This window comes from Hippocampus zosterae, chromosome 3, assembly GCF_025434085.1.
Source record: "Hippocampus zosterae strain Florida chromosome 3, ASM2543408v3, whole genome shotgun sequence".
NCBI classification, from domain to species: domain Eukaryota; kingdom Metazoa; phylum Chordata; class Actinopteri; order Syngnathiformes; family Syngnathidae; genus Hippocampus; species Hippocampus zosterae.
In genome coordinates, this window is record NC_067453.1 from 11,282,615 (window position 1) to 11,300,030 (window position 17,416).

Below are 17,416 nucleotides of genomic sequence, written 5' to 3' on the forward strand. Positions count from 1 at the left end.
TACCTGAGGGGTACATCGAGATGACCATACCTGAAGGACTCGAAACTGCCAAACAAAGGCTCCAAGCCTTGTCCAGCCGCCTAAAGCGGGACACGAAAGAGAATGAGGCCAGACGAATAAACAGGCTGTTCGCAACACAACCTGCGAAAGTGTACGCTCAGTGGCAGGGTCCTAACAACAGAGCTGACCCACCAAGACTGGAAAATGAAAGGTACTGGAAAGGCATATGGGAGAAGGAGGTTGCACATAACAGCAGTGCACAATGGCTGGTGATTCTGAGAGAGGAGCACAGCAACCTCCCTGAACAGAACCCAGTTACCATAACAGTGGCAGATATACAGGAAAGAGTCTCAGATATGAAGAACTGGAGAGCACCAGGCCCGGACATGGTCCACACCTACTGGCTAAAGAAACTCACAGCACTCCATGAGCACCTAGCAGCACAAATGAACCAGCTGCTGAGGGATGGGACTCACCCAGGATGGCGAACCGAAGGGTGAACGATCCTGATCATGAAGGATCCCTCAAAGGGTGCGGTCCCATCCAACTATCGGCCAACAACCTGTCTCTCCACAACATGGAAGCTCCTGTCAGGCGTCATTGCGGCTAAGATAAGTGGACACATGGATCAATACATGAGCGAAGCACAGAAGGGCATTGGTAGAGATACCAGAGGAGCCAAACCTCAGCTCCTAGTTGACAGAACAGTCGCACAAGACTGCAGGTCCCGACGTACCAACCTGTGCACAGCCTGGATTGATTACGAGAAAGCCTATGACTCGATGCCACATACATGGATCACTGAATGCTTGGAGATGTATAAGGTGAACAGGACCCCAAGAGTCTTCGTTGCGAACTCGATGAGGATGTGGAAAACCACACTTGAAGCCAATGACAAGCCACTTACCCAAGTGTCCATCAAGTGTGGCATATACCAAGGTGATGCACTCTCCCCACTGCTGTTCTGCATAGGACTGAGCTACAATCAGTCACCTCCTCTACATGGATGACATAAAGCTGTATGCTAAGAGCGAAAGGGACATAGACTCCCTGATCCACACGACCAGAATCTACAGCAGCGACATCGGGATGTCATTCGGGCTTGAGAAATGTAGTCGGATGGTGACTAAGAGAGGAAAGGTAGTCCGCACTGAAGGGCTCTCACTCCCTGAAGGAACAATAGCAGATATTGAGGACAGTTACAAGTACCTCGGTATACCACAAGCCAATGGCAACCTCGAACTGGCAACAAGGAAAGCGGCTACGGCCAAATACCTCCAGCGAGTGAGGTCAGTGCTAAGAAGCTAGCTCAATGGCAAGAATAAGACCCGGGCAATAAACAGCTATGCCCTGCCAGTGATCAGATACCCTGCAGGAATAATAAGGTGGCCAAACGAAGAGATTTAGACCACGGACATTAGGACCCGAAAGCTCCTAACCATGCATGGAGGGTTCCATCCCAAATCCAGCACCCTGAGACTGTACGCAAGCCGAAAGGAAGGAGGCCGGGGACTAGTGAGTGTGAGAGCCACTGTCCAGGATGAAACATCCAAGCTCCATGGATACATCAAGGAGAAGGCTCCAACAAATGACGTACTCAGAGAATGTCTCAGACAATGGGGAACAGTAGATGAGGCGCTGGAAGAGGGACCATCATGGGAGGACAAGCCCCAACACGGGATGTACCACCGGACCATAACTGAAGTAGCCGATCTCAAGAAGTCCTATCAGTGGCTGGAGAGGGCTGGCCTGAAGGACAGTACAGAGGCACTCATCCTGGCTGGTCACAAGCAGGCCCTGAGCACCAGAGCCATTGAGGCCCAGATATACCACACCAGACAAGACCCAAGGTGTAGGTTGTGCAAAGAGGCACCTGAGACGATCCAACACATAACTGCAGGGTGTAAGATGCTGGCAGGGAAAGCCTACATGGAACGCCATAACCAGGTGGCTGGCATAGTCTATCGAAACATCTGTGCGGAGTATGGACTGGAAACCCCATGGTCAAAATGGGAAACACCTCCGAAGGTGGTGGAGAATGACAGAGCGAAGATCCTGTGGGACTTCCAGATCCAGACTGACAAGATGGTAATGGCGAACCAAACAGATATCGTGATCATAGATAAAGGGCAGAGGAAAGCCGTTGTAGTGGATGTAGCGGTCCCAAATGATGGAAACATCAGAAAGAAGGAACACGAGAAACTCTAGAAATACCAAGGGCTCAGAGAGGAGCTGGAGAGAGCCTGGAAGGTAAAGGTGACAGTCGTGCCTGTGGTGGTCGGAGCACTCGGGGCAGTGACCCCCAAACTAGATGAGTGGTTGCAACAGATCAACAGAACAACATCGGACATCTCAGTCCAGAAATGTGCAGTGCTGGGAACAGCAAGGATACTGCGCAGACACTTGGACACTTGGGTAAGTGTTTTGTTTTTTTTCCTTGCACAAAGTTGGAGATGCTCAGAACTTAATTAAGGCAACTGTATGCGGGGCGGTCAGAAAAGTGTGTTATGTCGATGTTTTAGCTGTTTGAACAATGTTTTTATATTTCATCTTTAGCTGTTGTCAAGTGCCTCAACACTTTTATTCCAGTAATTTAAATTTTATTCCAGTAAACAACAAATTAACTTGCCAGAATCAGTCATAGTTTTTAAAAACAAAATGTTTACCAGAGTCTTCAAAGTTGAAACAAACAAAACAATAACTCAGAATAACTTCGAAACTCCTCTGAATAACTATTTCGATGGTTTTCTTAGCCCACTACTGTATATAGTGTACAGGGGCCCTATTGTCAATCAGTCAAACCTGCAGTGATCATTTTTCATATTTGTCACTGCTACTTTGTGATAACTTCACAGGAACTACAAGTGGTCAGTACTGTATTGGGTTGATTTAAAAAAAAAAAACAACAACAATGTGTTAAAAGGAAATTGAGTCATATTATGAGGGGTGTAGCTATTTCCTGGACAAAAGCAGTGACTTCCTAGACGTAACGGTTGCCCGACAATAGTCTGTGATAGGACCAGTGGACTGGTTGTGAGGAGTACCACATGGAGTCAAAATTAGAGAGAGCCAAAAAGTCTCTCTCTCTCTCTCTCTCTCTCTCGTTATATATATATTAAAAAAACAATTGTATTCATAACCTAAAACAACTGACATTGTATGAGACAATACAAACATTAAAACGATCGTGTTTGAACACACTCGCCGGCGCGGAGACACACAGAGGAAATCCTGCTTTGCATCTCAGTGAGTTGCCCAATAGGAACGCGCGATTTCACTTTTGTTTGCATGGGATGAAAGGGGGACAGGAGTGGGAGGAGGGTATTTTACTCCTCGTTCCCTCCTCCTCCTCTTCAAACCCGTGAAGATGCACAAAAAATAAAGAAATAAAAAAGAAAAAAAGCCACGACCCGTCCCCCTTTTCCATTCCCATGGATCGTGTTACTGGAGGCTCCTCGACATCTGCTCCTCCTGCTAACAACAGTGCGCGCTCCCGCGTCTCGAACCCGCGCCTCTGGCACCTCCTGCCCTCTTCCCAGGACCAGTGAGCTCTCTTTATTTTTTGTGCCTGCGAGAGATCATGTGGAGTCACTGTGCATGTGCCCACCACCTTCACCGGCTTTAGCTCTCCTCGCCGACGGAGGACGCGCCTCCCGGTCTCTCTCCATCCAGTCCCGTACGTCAAACCGAGCCCGGTACCATCGAACGAAACACCTACGGCTGCTGGCCGGAGGTTTTGCCGATTTTCGTCCTCTGTTTTCGGTCAGAGGACAACTAAGGACGGATGCGCGCAGCGGAGGTGTCTGATGTTTGAGAAGGCTGACTATAGTGGTTTTAAATTTACATTTCTGAGAGCATGGAGTCTGTGGAGAAGGAGTGTGGGGCGCTGGGTGGATTGTTCCAGGCAATCGTAAACGACATGAAGGTAAGAGAAACATTTGAATAGACTCTGATCTTGTTGTTGTTACTGCAGTTTGTGATCAGAAATCATTTTACTGCCTTTGTGTCTTTCCTTGCCCCCCTCCTCCAGTTACCAATGTCTGCAAACACCCCTGCAGTACAAACTGGGAGATGAAACATGTTTTGCTTTATTTTATTTGCAGAATGTGCAGCAGGTTTTACCCATGTAAGGCATTCTGCAAGTACTTTTGAACAGATGCTTCAGAGGCTATACACTTAATTTTTTTTAACCCGCCCCCCCCCCCCCCCACACACACACATGCACACGCACTCACACACAAATGTATACAGGACCGTACATGTGTTTGTTTTTTCTTATTGTTATGATTTATTTCTATAGGGTTATAAAGTATATTAAAAAGTTCCGACAACTAGCATACTATTTTGTTTTTTTATTGTCAAAAAATTATAATAAATGAATGAACACCTCCCCCCTATTAAGGATCTCCTACTCTCTCGTTGAGTAAACAAACAAGCCTAACATATGAACCGCAATCGTGTTTACATATATTTCAAGGACTTACTTCCATCATGATGGAGATTTTATGGATTTACAACAGGAGTCATAAACAACAATAATAGCGAGTATTGGGAAAATAAAACCATCATTTATTGCAAGTGAGACAATTTTGTGCTCTCATAAAAATGTAGTTGACCTTTATCCTCTTTTATCCCATCTTGTACATTATTACTAGATTAAAATCTCAGCCGTGGAGGGATGCTTTTAATAATCGACCAACCCTTTACAGAAAAAGCTACTAAGAATTGTTATATAATATGCCTTCTAGTGTAATTGATTTGATACACACGTTGATTCCCCAAACTTAAGTGAACTCCTTTGTAAAGCAGCAAGTATTTACGTACAACCCAAATTCAAGCATGTGTTTGTTGTGTGCCTGGGGAGGAGGTTTTCAAGTGAAAGAAGTTTAATTCGCGTGGTCCGTGGTTGTTCACAACAAAAGATGGGAAGTGCAAACACGTTCATTAGGCCCGAGAGACAGAACCTCCAGAAAGTGTTCCTGTAACTTGTCTTACTTGATGTTTACAAGATCTTTGCAAGTACGTCGAGCACCGAGCAGAATTGTTATTGATCGCTCGGTGGCAGGGAACCGCGTTGCCTTTGGACAAACTATTTATGGACCCTCCGTCAAGCTCCAACCAAATTAGCTCTCAGCAATTGGCAGGCTCTGGTTTAGTTTCATGTATTTCCTTTTGTGTTGGGTACACAGAGAGAGAGAAGATCAGGTTAAAAAAAAAGTATTGAAAAGCAGATGAATGAGGCTGAAGCCCTGAGTCAGCAGTGTCCGCGTCCACTGTCGTAGACAGAGAGCTGACCTCATTCATGCCGCCTGGCTGGTCAATACAAGCCTGCCAGACCAGCTTTGCCCCCAGGGCCTGCACAGCACCACAGCTTCCTGTGGTGATCTCAATTGTTTGCAAAAGACTGATTAATGTTACTGTCTGGTATGTAGTCCTCCAACACAAAAACAAAGGACAAAACTTAAATCGCTGAACGCACGGGGCAAATTGTCTTGATTCTCACTGCACTTGCTGCTTATGTAACTGCAATAGTAAAAGCATATGGAAGCACATGGAGTGGAAAAAGATGGTGTCGGTGAGGAATCGTAAAATGATTTGAAGCACCCGAAAAAGGGATTTCCTGTGAGGAAAAACAACGACCCGACTACTCACTTGTGTGATGGAACCTCTTAGGTCGAAGCAAATCAGTTCTGAAGAGTGAGGATTGCTAGAGGTGGCTTGACTGCTAGTCGGTATTTTAAAGCTTCTAAAAGAACAAATTGGTTGACTATTTCATTAACTGTGCAGCTTAAGATGTGCAATTTTTATTTCGTCAAAGAGGTTCCTCTGTATATCTGTACATACCAACCTGGACGGACGACATCAGTATCCTCCTCAGATGGTGGCTCTGGATGAAAAGAGACGTGACATCCCCCCACCTCGGCCCTTTACTTGCATCCTCTGTGCACATCATTCTTTGTCGGCTCCTTCAGCTGTCTTGGCATCACATCCTTCCTTCAACGGGGAGCTATGAGCTAATAAGACACCTGTTAGAGAGTCAAGTGCAGAGCGCATGATAGGATGGTGCCTTGCAAACTCTCTCACTTGGTCGCAAAGCAGGGCCTAAAAATAAATGCTAGAGGTAGAGTGATTAAAAACAAAAGCAGTTCTTGATTATTCTGTGGCCTCACCGCTGTCGAATGATGAATGAGAGACCGGCAAACTTTATTGACGCGTCGACCGCAGCTTGTGCCAAGGAAAAAAGACGATTACATTTTGATTCAGCTATTGAATAAATGGAAAGTCAAATAAAAAACGGGAATTATTTTAAGTCATTTTTTCTCTCCCTTTTTGCTGTTTATGTCACAATGCAATCTATCCCCACCGCCCCAGAGTTAAAAATTGTCCAGTTTTATGCCATCCTCCATAAACCAAGAAGTAACCTGTTAACGCCTAAAACAGATGGGCAAACCCGCCACAAATGTGTTCACTTGTAATAGTTCAGCTTTGCCAGAGCTCTTGAGCTCCGAGATACCACATTCTTGTGATCTTTAAAGGCAGAATATTTAATGCTTTTACTCTCATTAGATGTTGTGGCCTGTCAGTAAAAAGTGAATCTTTCGGTCTTGACTTCCCCCTTCGCTGTGGGGATCCAGTCTTGAATGTGTTTCATGTTTGGCTCCTGTTCTCCTGGCTCAAGGCAATGACTGATTAACCTGGGCTAAATCCTCGACAGATTTCTTTACAGACTTGCATGGGGGCACATAATGATAGACGCGCTTATGTGGATCTTAAAGTGTGGAACAGCCATTTAAATAGCAACTCAGCGCAAAATAAAAAAAACAAAAACGGATGTTTGAGTTCCTTCATTGACCTGTTTCCCGCCTCAGGGAGAGCAAGTCGATGACTGTTGGCACTGTTAGAACCCTATTTGAATCTATTTCAACCAATGTGAAGACTGTGAACCTGAGCACGTAACACGTTGAAAAGGATTAAATGATGTCCAAGACTATTATGTCTGACTCATTCATTTTCTTGTTCTGTGTCCGATTAGAGCTCTTACCCCGTGTGGGAAGACTTCAGTGCCAAGGCTACAAAACTGCATTCTCAACTCAGGTGAGGAGTAATTTTATCAGAGGCTTGACCTTACTGAATTCTTATTGAGAATTCATATAGTATCATATATTATCAACATGTTTTCAGGACAACAATTCTGGCAGCCGTGGCCTTTTTAGATGCTTTTCAGAAAGTGGCCGACATGGCTACCAACTCAAGAGGTAAGGCTGTTTTTTTTTTTTTTTTTTTTAGAAATACAACTCAATGAAAATGTGAGTTCCAAAGTATACTGTGTGTACAACCATTTCAGTTTGCTGTTTCCAATGTTACTTTGGAATTCTGATTTTGCAACAATAAAATCAGTGTTTCCAAGTTAGTTTATTTGAAAAGTGTGTAAATATACATACATACATTATATACAATGCGTACAATATATACAATTCTATTGAGTAATTTGTATCAATTGTATATGTTAGGGCTGGGTGATAATTCAACATCAAGATATGTTGTGATCGACGTGAATCACATCAATATAAAATGTCTTCAATAAATTGCGCAATCAAAAAAAAAAAGAATCAGGAGCGATCTTGGTATCGTGCTTGTGGGAGGCAGCAGACTACGATGTGGCGTTAGATTGTACAGTACCACAATTAAAAGCATGTGCAGCAGGAGGTCGTTTAGTACGACTCTTGCAAAAAATAAAAAATTAAAAAATAAGAAATTGGGTTCGCGACCTCTGGTATGAACTGAAACCGGCGTTTTGTTTTCACAGGAACTGTTTGCATGAGTCTATATTCGATGACAGTTAGACTTAAACAATGTGAGAAAGACAATTGTAGCAGTTTAGCAGAGAAAATGGTTCAATCCCTCTTCCTGCTCATGTATCAGAGTAGGAAGATTACATAAAAAAGAGGCCAGTGTCATTGTCGTCACATCTTTAACGACTTTACGAACTCTGTCAAACTCAGAAGCTCTGTGCCATATCAGTACCTACGCAGTAATAAAGTTGGACACGTTTTGTTAAAAGAGGTTGGACGCAGTCTTATTTCGCTTCAAGCAGACAAAGGACTCAGCCAAAGTACTACTTCCCACTGCATGGTCACCACGCAAGTATATTAACACACAGTTCAATGCGCACATCCACAAAATGAAAAGGAGCACATGTACAGAGTTAAGGTGGTCTTTTCAAACAAAGACTCTCAGACTCATTTTTTTAATGATCCTCATTCTGTGCTGGAAACATTTCGATTGTTGTCACAGATTCAAATTCATCTGCTTTGTTAGTACAACCTGCAAGAGCGCATCAAGCTCCCGGGACAATTTTTTCACTGCAATGATCATTTCAAAAAGGGGGGCTGGGGATTTCAAATAAACAAACACTGTAACAAATACCAAAATTCTTACTGGAAGTGTCTAACAGGAAGTCACAAAGATAATCGTTTCTTCATGAGAGCATGAGCGCTCTGAGGAACAAGCTGGATAGCGCAATCGGGCAAGTAAAATATGAATGGACGATGGCAATAATGAGCCCGCTAAAAAGAACAAGTAGTCCTGAGATTGGGTTGGGTCAATGATTCTTCATTTTTCTCACAGTTAAATACCCACCGCGACTGGTCACTGGACTGCATGTCACGTGAAGCACAGGCCACAGAGTTGAATGTCATTTGGATTTGTATCACCCCTTTCAAACTTTCATGGCCATGTTGATTCTTCTCTCAATGCTAAACCCGTGCTTTGCTGCCACGCTGCCGACTGGGATAAACAGTGCCAGGCCGAGCTTTGAAGTCAAGAAAAATGTTCTCTCAGGAAAGTGATCAGAGGTCCGTCCGCATGCCTCTTGAGCGTGGGATTGCATGATCCTGAAAGCTCCTGTTTCACTGGTAGAAAAACCTGCACTAACTTTGTGCAGCAGGGCCACAACTATTTATGTCCGATGCGATCAGTCTTCAAAATAGCATGCACTCTCTGATTTTTGATTGTGACTCTTTGTCAGTGAAAACTAATAGATACACTGTACCCCAGATAGACATAACAAAGGATTAATGCAAGCAAATAAGCAGCGGTTGTGTCTTGTAACGGTATTCATCAAAATGTTCAGGGCCAATCATATTTTTCAGCTCGTTGTATCGATTGAAAAAGATTTAGAAATACATAGATCTACTTTTTCAAAGGTTAGAAAACGACAAATAAATATAGAGGCATAAAGATATTACCAAAATGGAACAGCGTTAGCTTAATTTTATATTACGCACTATTTTCAGGGATTGGATGGGGCTCGATGGTGGCAGTCACTCAACTTCAAGTGACTCAAGAAGAAAAAAAAATGACAGGGACATCCATGGTGTTGTTTACATAAACATTTCCTTTATTGTGCAGTTTTTGGAATCATTTTCTTTGCGACTGTGTGACTTCCTTTTCTTGTCAGCTCTCTGTGGGCACTGTGCTGTCAGCCTTTGGTTTGTCATTCAAAGTGATAGTGCCTGATAGACAGTATGCCATGTTTTTATTGGCCCATGGGGCAATTATGAACGAGTCCTCCGAACCAGCCAAATGTGATGTGACCACTAAGAAAAATTCAAGAAATTCTGTTGAATCGGCAAGCAACTTACTCAACATTTTATTTTTATGCTATCTGGAACGTTTTCGAATAAATCATAGTAGGATGAGAAATTATAACATATTTCTTAACACTTTACTTTCGGTCCCAATAACATTGATCACTTATCACTAATAAGTAGTGCAATAACCGATGGCCTCATGTGACCTGCAAGTCTACAACTACAATTTGCTCTTAAGATATCCAAAGTTCAGGGGCAAGGCTGCTCAAAGAAGTGACAATCCAAGCTTATTGTTTCTTTGGTCCTAATGAATTCTGCTGAGCTGCTTTGTTAACCAGCTCGCTGCAACAGCAGCACCAGCAGGCAGACTAGCCACTGGCACAGCTGATTAACACAGATTTCTTTTGGAGTTGATCGTCGAGAGTAATATGTAGGTCAAAACCCCCTGCATGAGTACAGACGAGCCTGTAAACATCCCTGGCATACGCACACATGTATTAATGAAACAGTCCATGCATGCACATAGACTTATATTTAAGGCCAACAGCTTGATACTTGATCTTTCACATGCTTTGAAACGCCCTGTATTAGTACTTACACACTTAGTACTCTCCACTTGCTGCCGTGTGTTTATGCATTGTCACATTGCCTTTTTGTTTCTCCGCTAACTGAGCGTATTGTGGGGACACCTTCAATTACCTTAAGTGATCCCAGCAATGCATTATTTCTGCAAAACGAAACGAGGTTTTGAGGGGGGTTAGATAATGTAAAGAAAGGCAAGACTTCAAAGTAAACAGTTGTTGCATTAAATCGAAGAATACATCAAAATGATAGATGGAGCAGGCCGATTAGAGAGATGATTGAACAGACGTATAAAGTGTGTCACTCAAATGTCCACTCAATTCACTGCTCCCCCTCTTAGGGATATTTACTTTATGATTAGTACTGCACTCTCATTCTCAAGCTATCAGCTGTATGGTGAATGTGGGAAGTGGCATATTGTGATACTGTTGCGGTATGCTTTGGAAAATGTGTGGAGATGAGAAATGTAGTGCGTTTACAGCAACTGTCGACATGGAAATGACATTTATTGAATGCTGATGGTTCAAAGTTCAATTTTGAGATGACAATTGCATTGCAGTTGCCATATTAATTACAGAAACTGTTGGACTGCTGCTCTCATACTGCTAAATAAGATGAGGGTGGCGAGGGGGGCAGGCTTAAATTTGACCTTATTTGTTCACTGCCAATTAAGTATTCAGTTGATTGTGTCAAATTCATCTATCCAATCATTCGGTTTTTTTTGACCACTTCATTCGGGTTGCACATGGGCTGAAACCTATCGCAGCCTGAACTAGCCACCCGCAAATCGCAGGTGTCTTATGAACAAAGAACTCCACACAGAGGAGCTGGAATCAAACTAGGTAACTATGCACTGTGAGATCAACGCGCTAACCACTGGACCACGGGGCCGCCCAACAGTAATTTGTTTTGTTTTGTTTTTTCATTTCAGTGTTAGCACAGGTCACAACTCCCAAATGATTTTCTTCGAACCTATACTGATTATCCATGTTCATCAGATCCCAAACCTTGTTAGCTTTGAATAACATTTGATGCTGTGGGAGCTGAGGTTAGAGAACATACAGTAATGGGAACATGTTTATTGCCCTGCTAGTTTGTAGTTTCTTTGAGTCAATGCACATCACACAATAGAAATCAGGAAACATAGACTTAAGTTTAAATGTAATGTTGTCTGATGCAATATTTTTGTTTAAAAAATAACATCAAGGCTTATGGAAGAAGACTTCAACCTAGCGTCCACAACCAAAACTCAAGTGGAAAATATGTCTGTATAGTTGGATGTTTGATAGCTATGAATTGCTCCCTGTTGGACATTAGAACTGAAGGTTTACAGGCACATCTTGGGCTTCACTTTTCAGACTTTAGGAATCCTTTTATACACAGAACTTTTGACATACTCGTTTAAATTCAAACACAAAGAAACACCCCACTAAGCCACACACACACACACACGCACACACACACACACACACACACACACACACACAGAATGAACACATGGTTGTCAAAAAAAACAAAATTTCATTCCATTAACAGTTTCCTTGTTCCTGTCCAAAAAAGGGAGAACAGTGGAAAACATTATAAGATTTCCCTTTGTTGACTTGTGCAGTTTTTCCGACCAGCAATAACCTTATTTAGAGTGCCTCATAGTCACGGCTTACTGTGTGCATGTTTGTGTGTGTGTGTGTGTGTTTTGATATATCAAACTGCCACGCTCTGTGTCCCGTGTTCATCGCTTCCTCTTGCCTGTGGAGTCCATTTATGGTTTATGGTCATGGCTGTGTGTGTTTTATGAAGACTCAGAAGGAAGTTAGATGGCAGGCTTTCACGTCGATGTTTCTGTGTCTTAAGACCCGTCTGAAGAACGATCACAGCTGGGTTCAATAAAAGTCCATTAACCACAGAGCTGAAAATTGTGATTAGAGAATTTTCAAGATAAAATTGGTCCATATTATAACCACCTATACCCTGATTATAACTCTGAGGTCCACTTTAGGGTAGGTTATATTTTTAGGTTGGTCGCCCTGTCGGTTTCTGTGGTGACCATTTTTATCCCTCCATATTAAACTGATGTGTGGTGTATGTAAGACTTCCGCAGAGCGCCGGTGTCTGTGTTTGGTGTTTAACTGTTGCTATGTTTGATGACATACAGTATGTTTTATGTACTTCACTCCCATTTTGGACATGGCTCAATGAGAGAAAGTTCAAAGGGCAGCTCGTAGAAGACTAATGTTCCATCAGGGTATGGCATACATGGTTCATCTTTTCAGAAAGCTGGGTGAGTTTTGTTAAGGTGGGGGGTTTGTGGTTGCAGTGGGATTTCCACAGCTCTTCGTATCCAGGCTCGCCATAGGCGTTTCGCTAATCCTCTTAGTCCAACTCTACAACACACAGACTCAGACTGGCCTTTCGTCCCTCATGAGCGGCCACCCCCCAGGTTTAACAAAATTCACACACTGGGATCTTAAGGCAGACTGCTTTGTGACTTTGCGTTCTGACTTTATTTTGTGTTCCAGACAGTGATGACCTAGTGTCAACGGACACAAAATGTCCCTTTGGTTCATTGAAATGCAATGTTTTTACTCCTTATCCATCCTTGGTGCATATCAAGTGGAGGCATGCTAGTAGATCAGTGTGTCAGTGAAGTAATAATCTGCTTGTACGCTGTGCCTCTCTGGGCTGGCAGATGGGACGGATATCCCTACCCGCCATCTGGACAAGCTGGCACGGACGAGTTACGACCCTGGCCTCGTGAACAGCGAGATCAGCGGATTACTGTTCTCCACACTGTCCTAAACACTGTAGCTATTTGTTGTGGCCATGTCAAATAATGAGTGTGTGCATGTGACCAAGATTGACATCCATCGAGCTTGGCATGTCATGTTTGAAGCCTAGGATGAGGTTGAGTACTGTATTGTCATATAAGCACCACAGCTGGATAGCTATAACCACATCCTATGTGGCTTTGACTTAGTGAAAAAATGAAGGGGGGGGTGGGGGTGGGGGTGGGGGGGAATGACCACTTGCTAAAATGGAAGAACCTTTTTTACTGTCATGTCTGCCAATCTAATGCAATGCCGCAGCCTGTCAAGCCTCATTTCCAAGACCCCAAGTCTATTTCGGTTTGCCGCAGTATCGTTTGGAACAGTAAATCCTGATAAGGTAGTGGCTAGGCAGGATGGTAATAGCTCTGTTAACTAGTGTGACATCATTTTTTGTTCATATCCAGAATAGGAATGTGACAAGTTAGCATATCCTGTGCTTGTCATGACTGTAATAAACAAGCCACAATTTCCTCCACAGGAAGAATGCTATGCTACTAACGTACATCAACATTAATGTCACTGTAAAGAAGTCCCATAAATAAAATTAATATAGTGGGCATCTTTGCCGGAGAGCAATGTGTCACAATGTTTCCAAAGTTGTAGCATTACTATTCAGTGCGGTTATATGAAATGCAAATTTTGACTCGCAAACTGCGACGCAAACCTGTTTTTTTTTCTCTTTTTTTGAGGCTTGAAATGATATTAAAGTTGATGATAATGATCAAACAAATAATAGTGCTTTCAATGAATTGATTTCAACTTGTCTCAGAGGTTCACTGCACGCTGATATCACACATTCTGTATCAGCTGTGGGCAAAATCTGTTTGCCTGCGCATGGATCAAATTCAACAAAATTGCATTCCACCCGCTGCGACCTGGTTCCACTTAGTCTGAAGTCTAATCTACTTTCTTTCACCAAATTGTCAGGTGTGCTGCGGGCGTGGAAAAGAAAATGTACTATGTGCACCTAAAAACCCAGCGATGCTTAGCGTGGTTTGCTGAATTCCCAAACACGGTAAATTGAACTTGCCCTGGCACAAAAATGAAGACACGCTAGTTTTTTTTTTTTTTTTTTTACACTGAGTGCGCGTGTGCCTGTCTAAGAAAATACAGTAATAAAAAAATATGGCCCCATGTATCAATTGCACTCTTTGAGGTTTGGCCCACAGATATGACTACATTCAGAAAGCAATGAGTAATTAAAAAAAAAAAAAAGACAGGCTGCAAGGAATAGATGAAAAAGGCTGGGACAGTTTTGCAAGAAATAGTTGAAAGCGGAGCATAATAATTGAAGAGAAAACAAATCTTTCGTTCTTAGGCTGAATACCAAACTAAGCAGACAAACATGAGACTTGAGGGGAACACTTTGTTCAGAAAGATTAGCACACGAACTCTGGATGTGAGAGGGCTGGAAGGAACGACATTGAATGAGGAAAGAAAACATTTATTTGCATACTTCTACTGATTATCTACTGTGATCTAGTCAACATTTTTACAGTATGTCTGCCTCTGGATAAATGGGGGCATTTGTGGTGATGCCACCCACAACTGCCCCCACTCCCACGACCACCCTTGGTTTAATCTGTCAGCAGCAGATTTTAGATCACTGTAACATTGTACCGGTACTTACTTGATGAACACTAATCACACATATACTTCACACGTTTTTGCTCCAACATGATGACACTACAGCACAAATCTCAAATACAGCATACATGTGAGCAGTCATTGTGAAGACGATCCCCATTTGTTTGTGTGATTTTTTTTTTCAATCTTTACATCACTCGAGAGGTATTTAGAATGAATCAGTTCACGTTTATTAATAAAGTAATTAACTTTAGAAAAACAGAGCTGTACAAAAACAATACAAAGAGATTACATTAGATAAGGAACAAAGTCAAATAAACAAGTAAAATAAAATATACAAGGACGCACAGGAAGATAAAATTCCTTATTTAATCCCAGGTTGAAAAGCCAACGAATGAAAGTGTTTTTAAATTCGATTAAAAAAATGCATGAATTGAAGGAGCCTCTCAAATGTGAAGTGGCAATTTGTTATGTGAAGCACTAATATTCAAAGCCATTTGTCATCACCAGTGGAATTAAATCTGGGCCCACAGTACTGAGGATCATAAGGAACTAATATCGATGCGAACAGTAATTAATTTGAGTGTTTTCGGATAGTAAAACTATTCAGCTAAAATTCTTAGTTGACCTTCTTTGGATTATACATGTTTCAACTCTCTCTGTAGTATCTGTAGTATGGACCAGTGGCGTGTTATCCAATTTTCCGTCAAAAAGGTTCCTGTCCCGCCGACTGTCGTTGAAGGGGCATCAAAACATTTGCTTGTATTCGGCATATACCCCATCACACGATGGATACAGATACTCCCTGTTCAACCACCCAGAATTTTACCGAATGCTTAAAAAGTTGCTAGTGGGAAGGTGGTATCAGAGGCCACAGGCGGAAGAGGTGTAGGAATAGAAGATAAAGCAGCACCTGTTAGTATTGTTGTCTGCACTCTTTGCAAATGAGCGGCTCAGCGGAAACTAGGAAGCGTAACAGGGTGGAAGGAACTATGTCAGCAAGGGTGTTAACATCTGGATTAAACTGCTTCCAGTATGCTGTTTTTTTTCTTTTGAGTACAACTATTTAGCTTCCCCGCTGTCAGGTTAGTCTGGGTAAAAGTACTGAGACAATTTAGCAGCCATAACCTGAACCTTTCTTGACGCTACTAATTGGCCACAACATCATAAATTTGCCGCAGACCCTTTTCATTTCTAGTTTGATTGTGCCCAATTTGTGAAGCAGTCTTTCCCAACTTTATTTGAGCCAACGCACACGTTATATATAACAAAAATCTCACAGCACACATTTGTTTTGCTTGTCACTGTACATTGTTGCAATGTACAGAGAAACATTTACAATAGGTTTAAGGTTTAATTTTTTCAGACAATGTTTTTTTTTTCTTTTTTTTTTTGGTGAAGAGAAAAAAACTCTGACCTGACTCACTGATCAGAAGACAAGATGAACGTCATGGCGCTATAACATTCGTAATGAATAAATAATGATTTCCAGGCAAATGAAGTACATTTTCCAGCGATGTTCTCTCACGGCACACTAGTCTAGTGTGTTGTTGCACCCTACATCATTGCTGTAAAACGTAAGCCCATAAAGGCTTGCCTTGATGAGACTTGTGTGGAAGATCTTGAACATTTTAACCCCAACCTCATCAAACACCCGTAATGAACTAGAACATGTTAGCATGAGCGAGCGGGACTTTTCTCAGGTCCAACGTCAGTGATGAATGGACAGAAACTCCCATAAACACACTTGAAATTGAATGGAATCCTCCTGGAGTGAAGATGCAAACAGGGAAAAAGTCAATGTATTCATTGTTTGTGAATCATCCCGATTAAAAAAAAACAACAACATTTCCACCCCTGTGACTCACACTCAACCAGCCCAGAGTATACTCTGTCTCTTGCCTAAGGTCAGCTGCGATAGCCTTCAGCTTTCCCGTGACTCATATGAAGAAAAGCATCATGGTAGATGGATGGACCTATTTCTGCAAAACTTAATGTGCAGGCTTGGGGCAGATACACTTCTCTTCTGCTGTTGTTTTAGGGTGTTTCCGTTGTTCAACCATCACTCCTATTATTATCTTAACTCTAAGTAAATCATTATTGAATCCAAATGATAGTGGGTAGTTTCTGGCATTTTCAGTTGTACCAATTATGTTGTTGATATAGTGTAGTTGGGTACATCCGGGTTCATTTTGTGACATAAAAAGGTCTTTTGGTGTATGTTTAAATGTCTGGGGATGGAGTGTGGACAATCCCGTGTGGAAACGCGGCTCCTTAGATTTATTGCAGAGTATAGTACCCCCGTTTTCAACCTCATGAAAAACACACTTAGACAAGGAGCTGACTTTATTTTTAGAAACGTTTATGTTCCTTCACAGGAGGTTCAAACTACAAAATATCCCTCCCCCATTTCCCCCCTTCTCCACATAATACTCTCCAGAACATGGTTACACCACATTACAGCACAACTGAAGTCTGTCTGCTTCTCAGAGTGCCTCAGGTCATGACTTGGGAGGTGGAAATTGCCGTGCGTGCTCTCTGGCCCAGACAACAATAGGATGAGTGTGTTTGACTCCTCATGTTGGGACTAAAACAATCGTTGCAAAGGTGGCTTCCTCAACCTTCCAATAATGTTGCCGCTGGTAAGAGAGACAGATGCAAGGAAGTGACGCACAAGCTGGAGACAGTAAATATAGCACATAATTGCTCCCATTTCCTTGCTAAAACAGTTATGCAGTTAATAGGAATTCATCAATAGTAAACCGTGGCAAAGACCACCCACCCCTGGTCACTTTGGTCACTCCCACATTTATGGGGAGATTTTGATAC

The 17,416-nt window shown here is 42.4% G+C and overlaps 1 protein-coding gene across 5 annotated transcripts in view; it reads left to right on the forward strand.

Moving 5' to 3' along the window:
* The first annotated feature begins 3,329 nt into the window (after positions 1-3,329).
* mtss1la (MTSS I-BAR domain containing 2a) overlaps positions 3,330-17,416 on the forward strand; it is a 31,030-nt gene continuing 16,943 nt past the window's right edge. For 2 of the 5 annotated variants that reach the window (XM_052061672.1, XM_052061676.1), the window contains exons 1-3: positions 3,330-3,925; positions 7,034-7,095; positions 7,183-7,256. In XM_052061672.1, coding sequence (XP_051917632.1) covers positions 3,857-3,925; positions 7,034-7,095; positions 7,183-7,256 — 205 coding nt within the window. In that variant the 5' untranslated portion in view covers positions 3,330-3,856. The remainder of the gene's footprint in view (positions 3,926-7,033; positions 7,096-7,182; positions 7,257-17,416) is intronic. The other 3 variants (XM_052061674.1, XM_052061673.1, XM_052061675.1) reach the window with 2 other exon arrangements.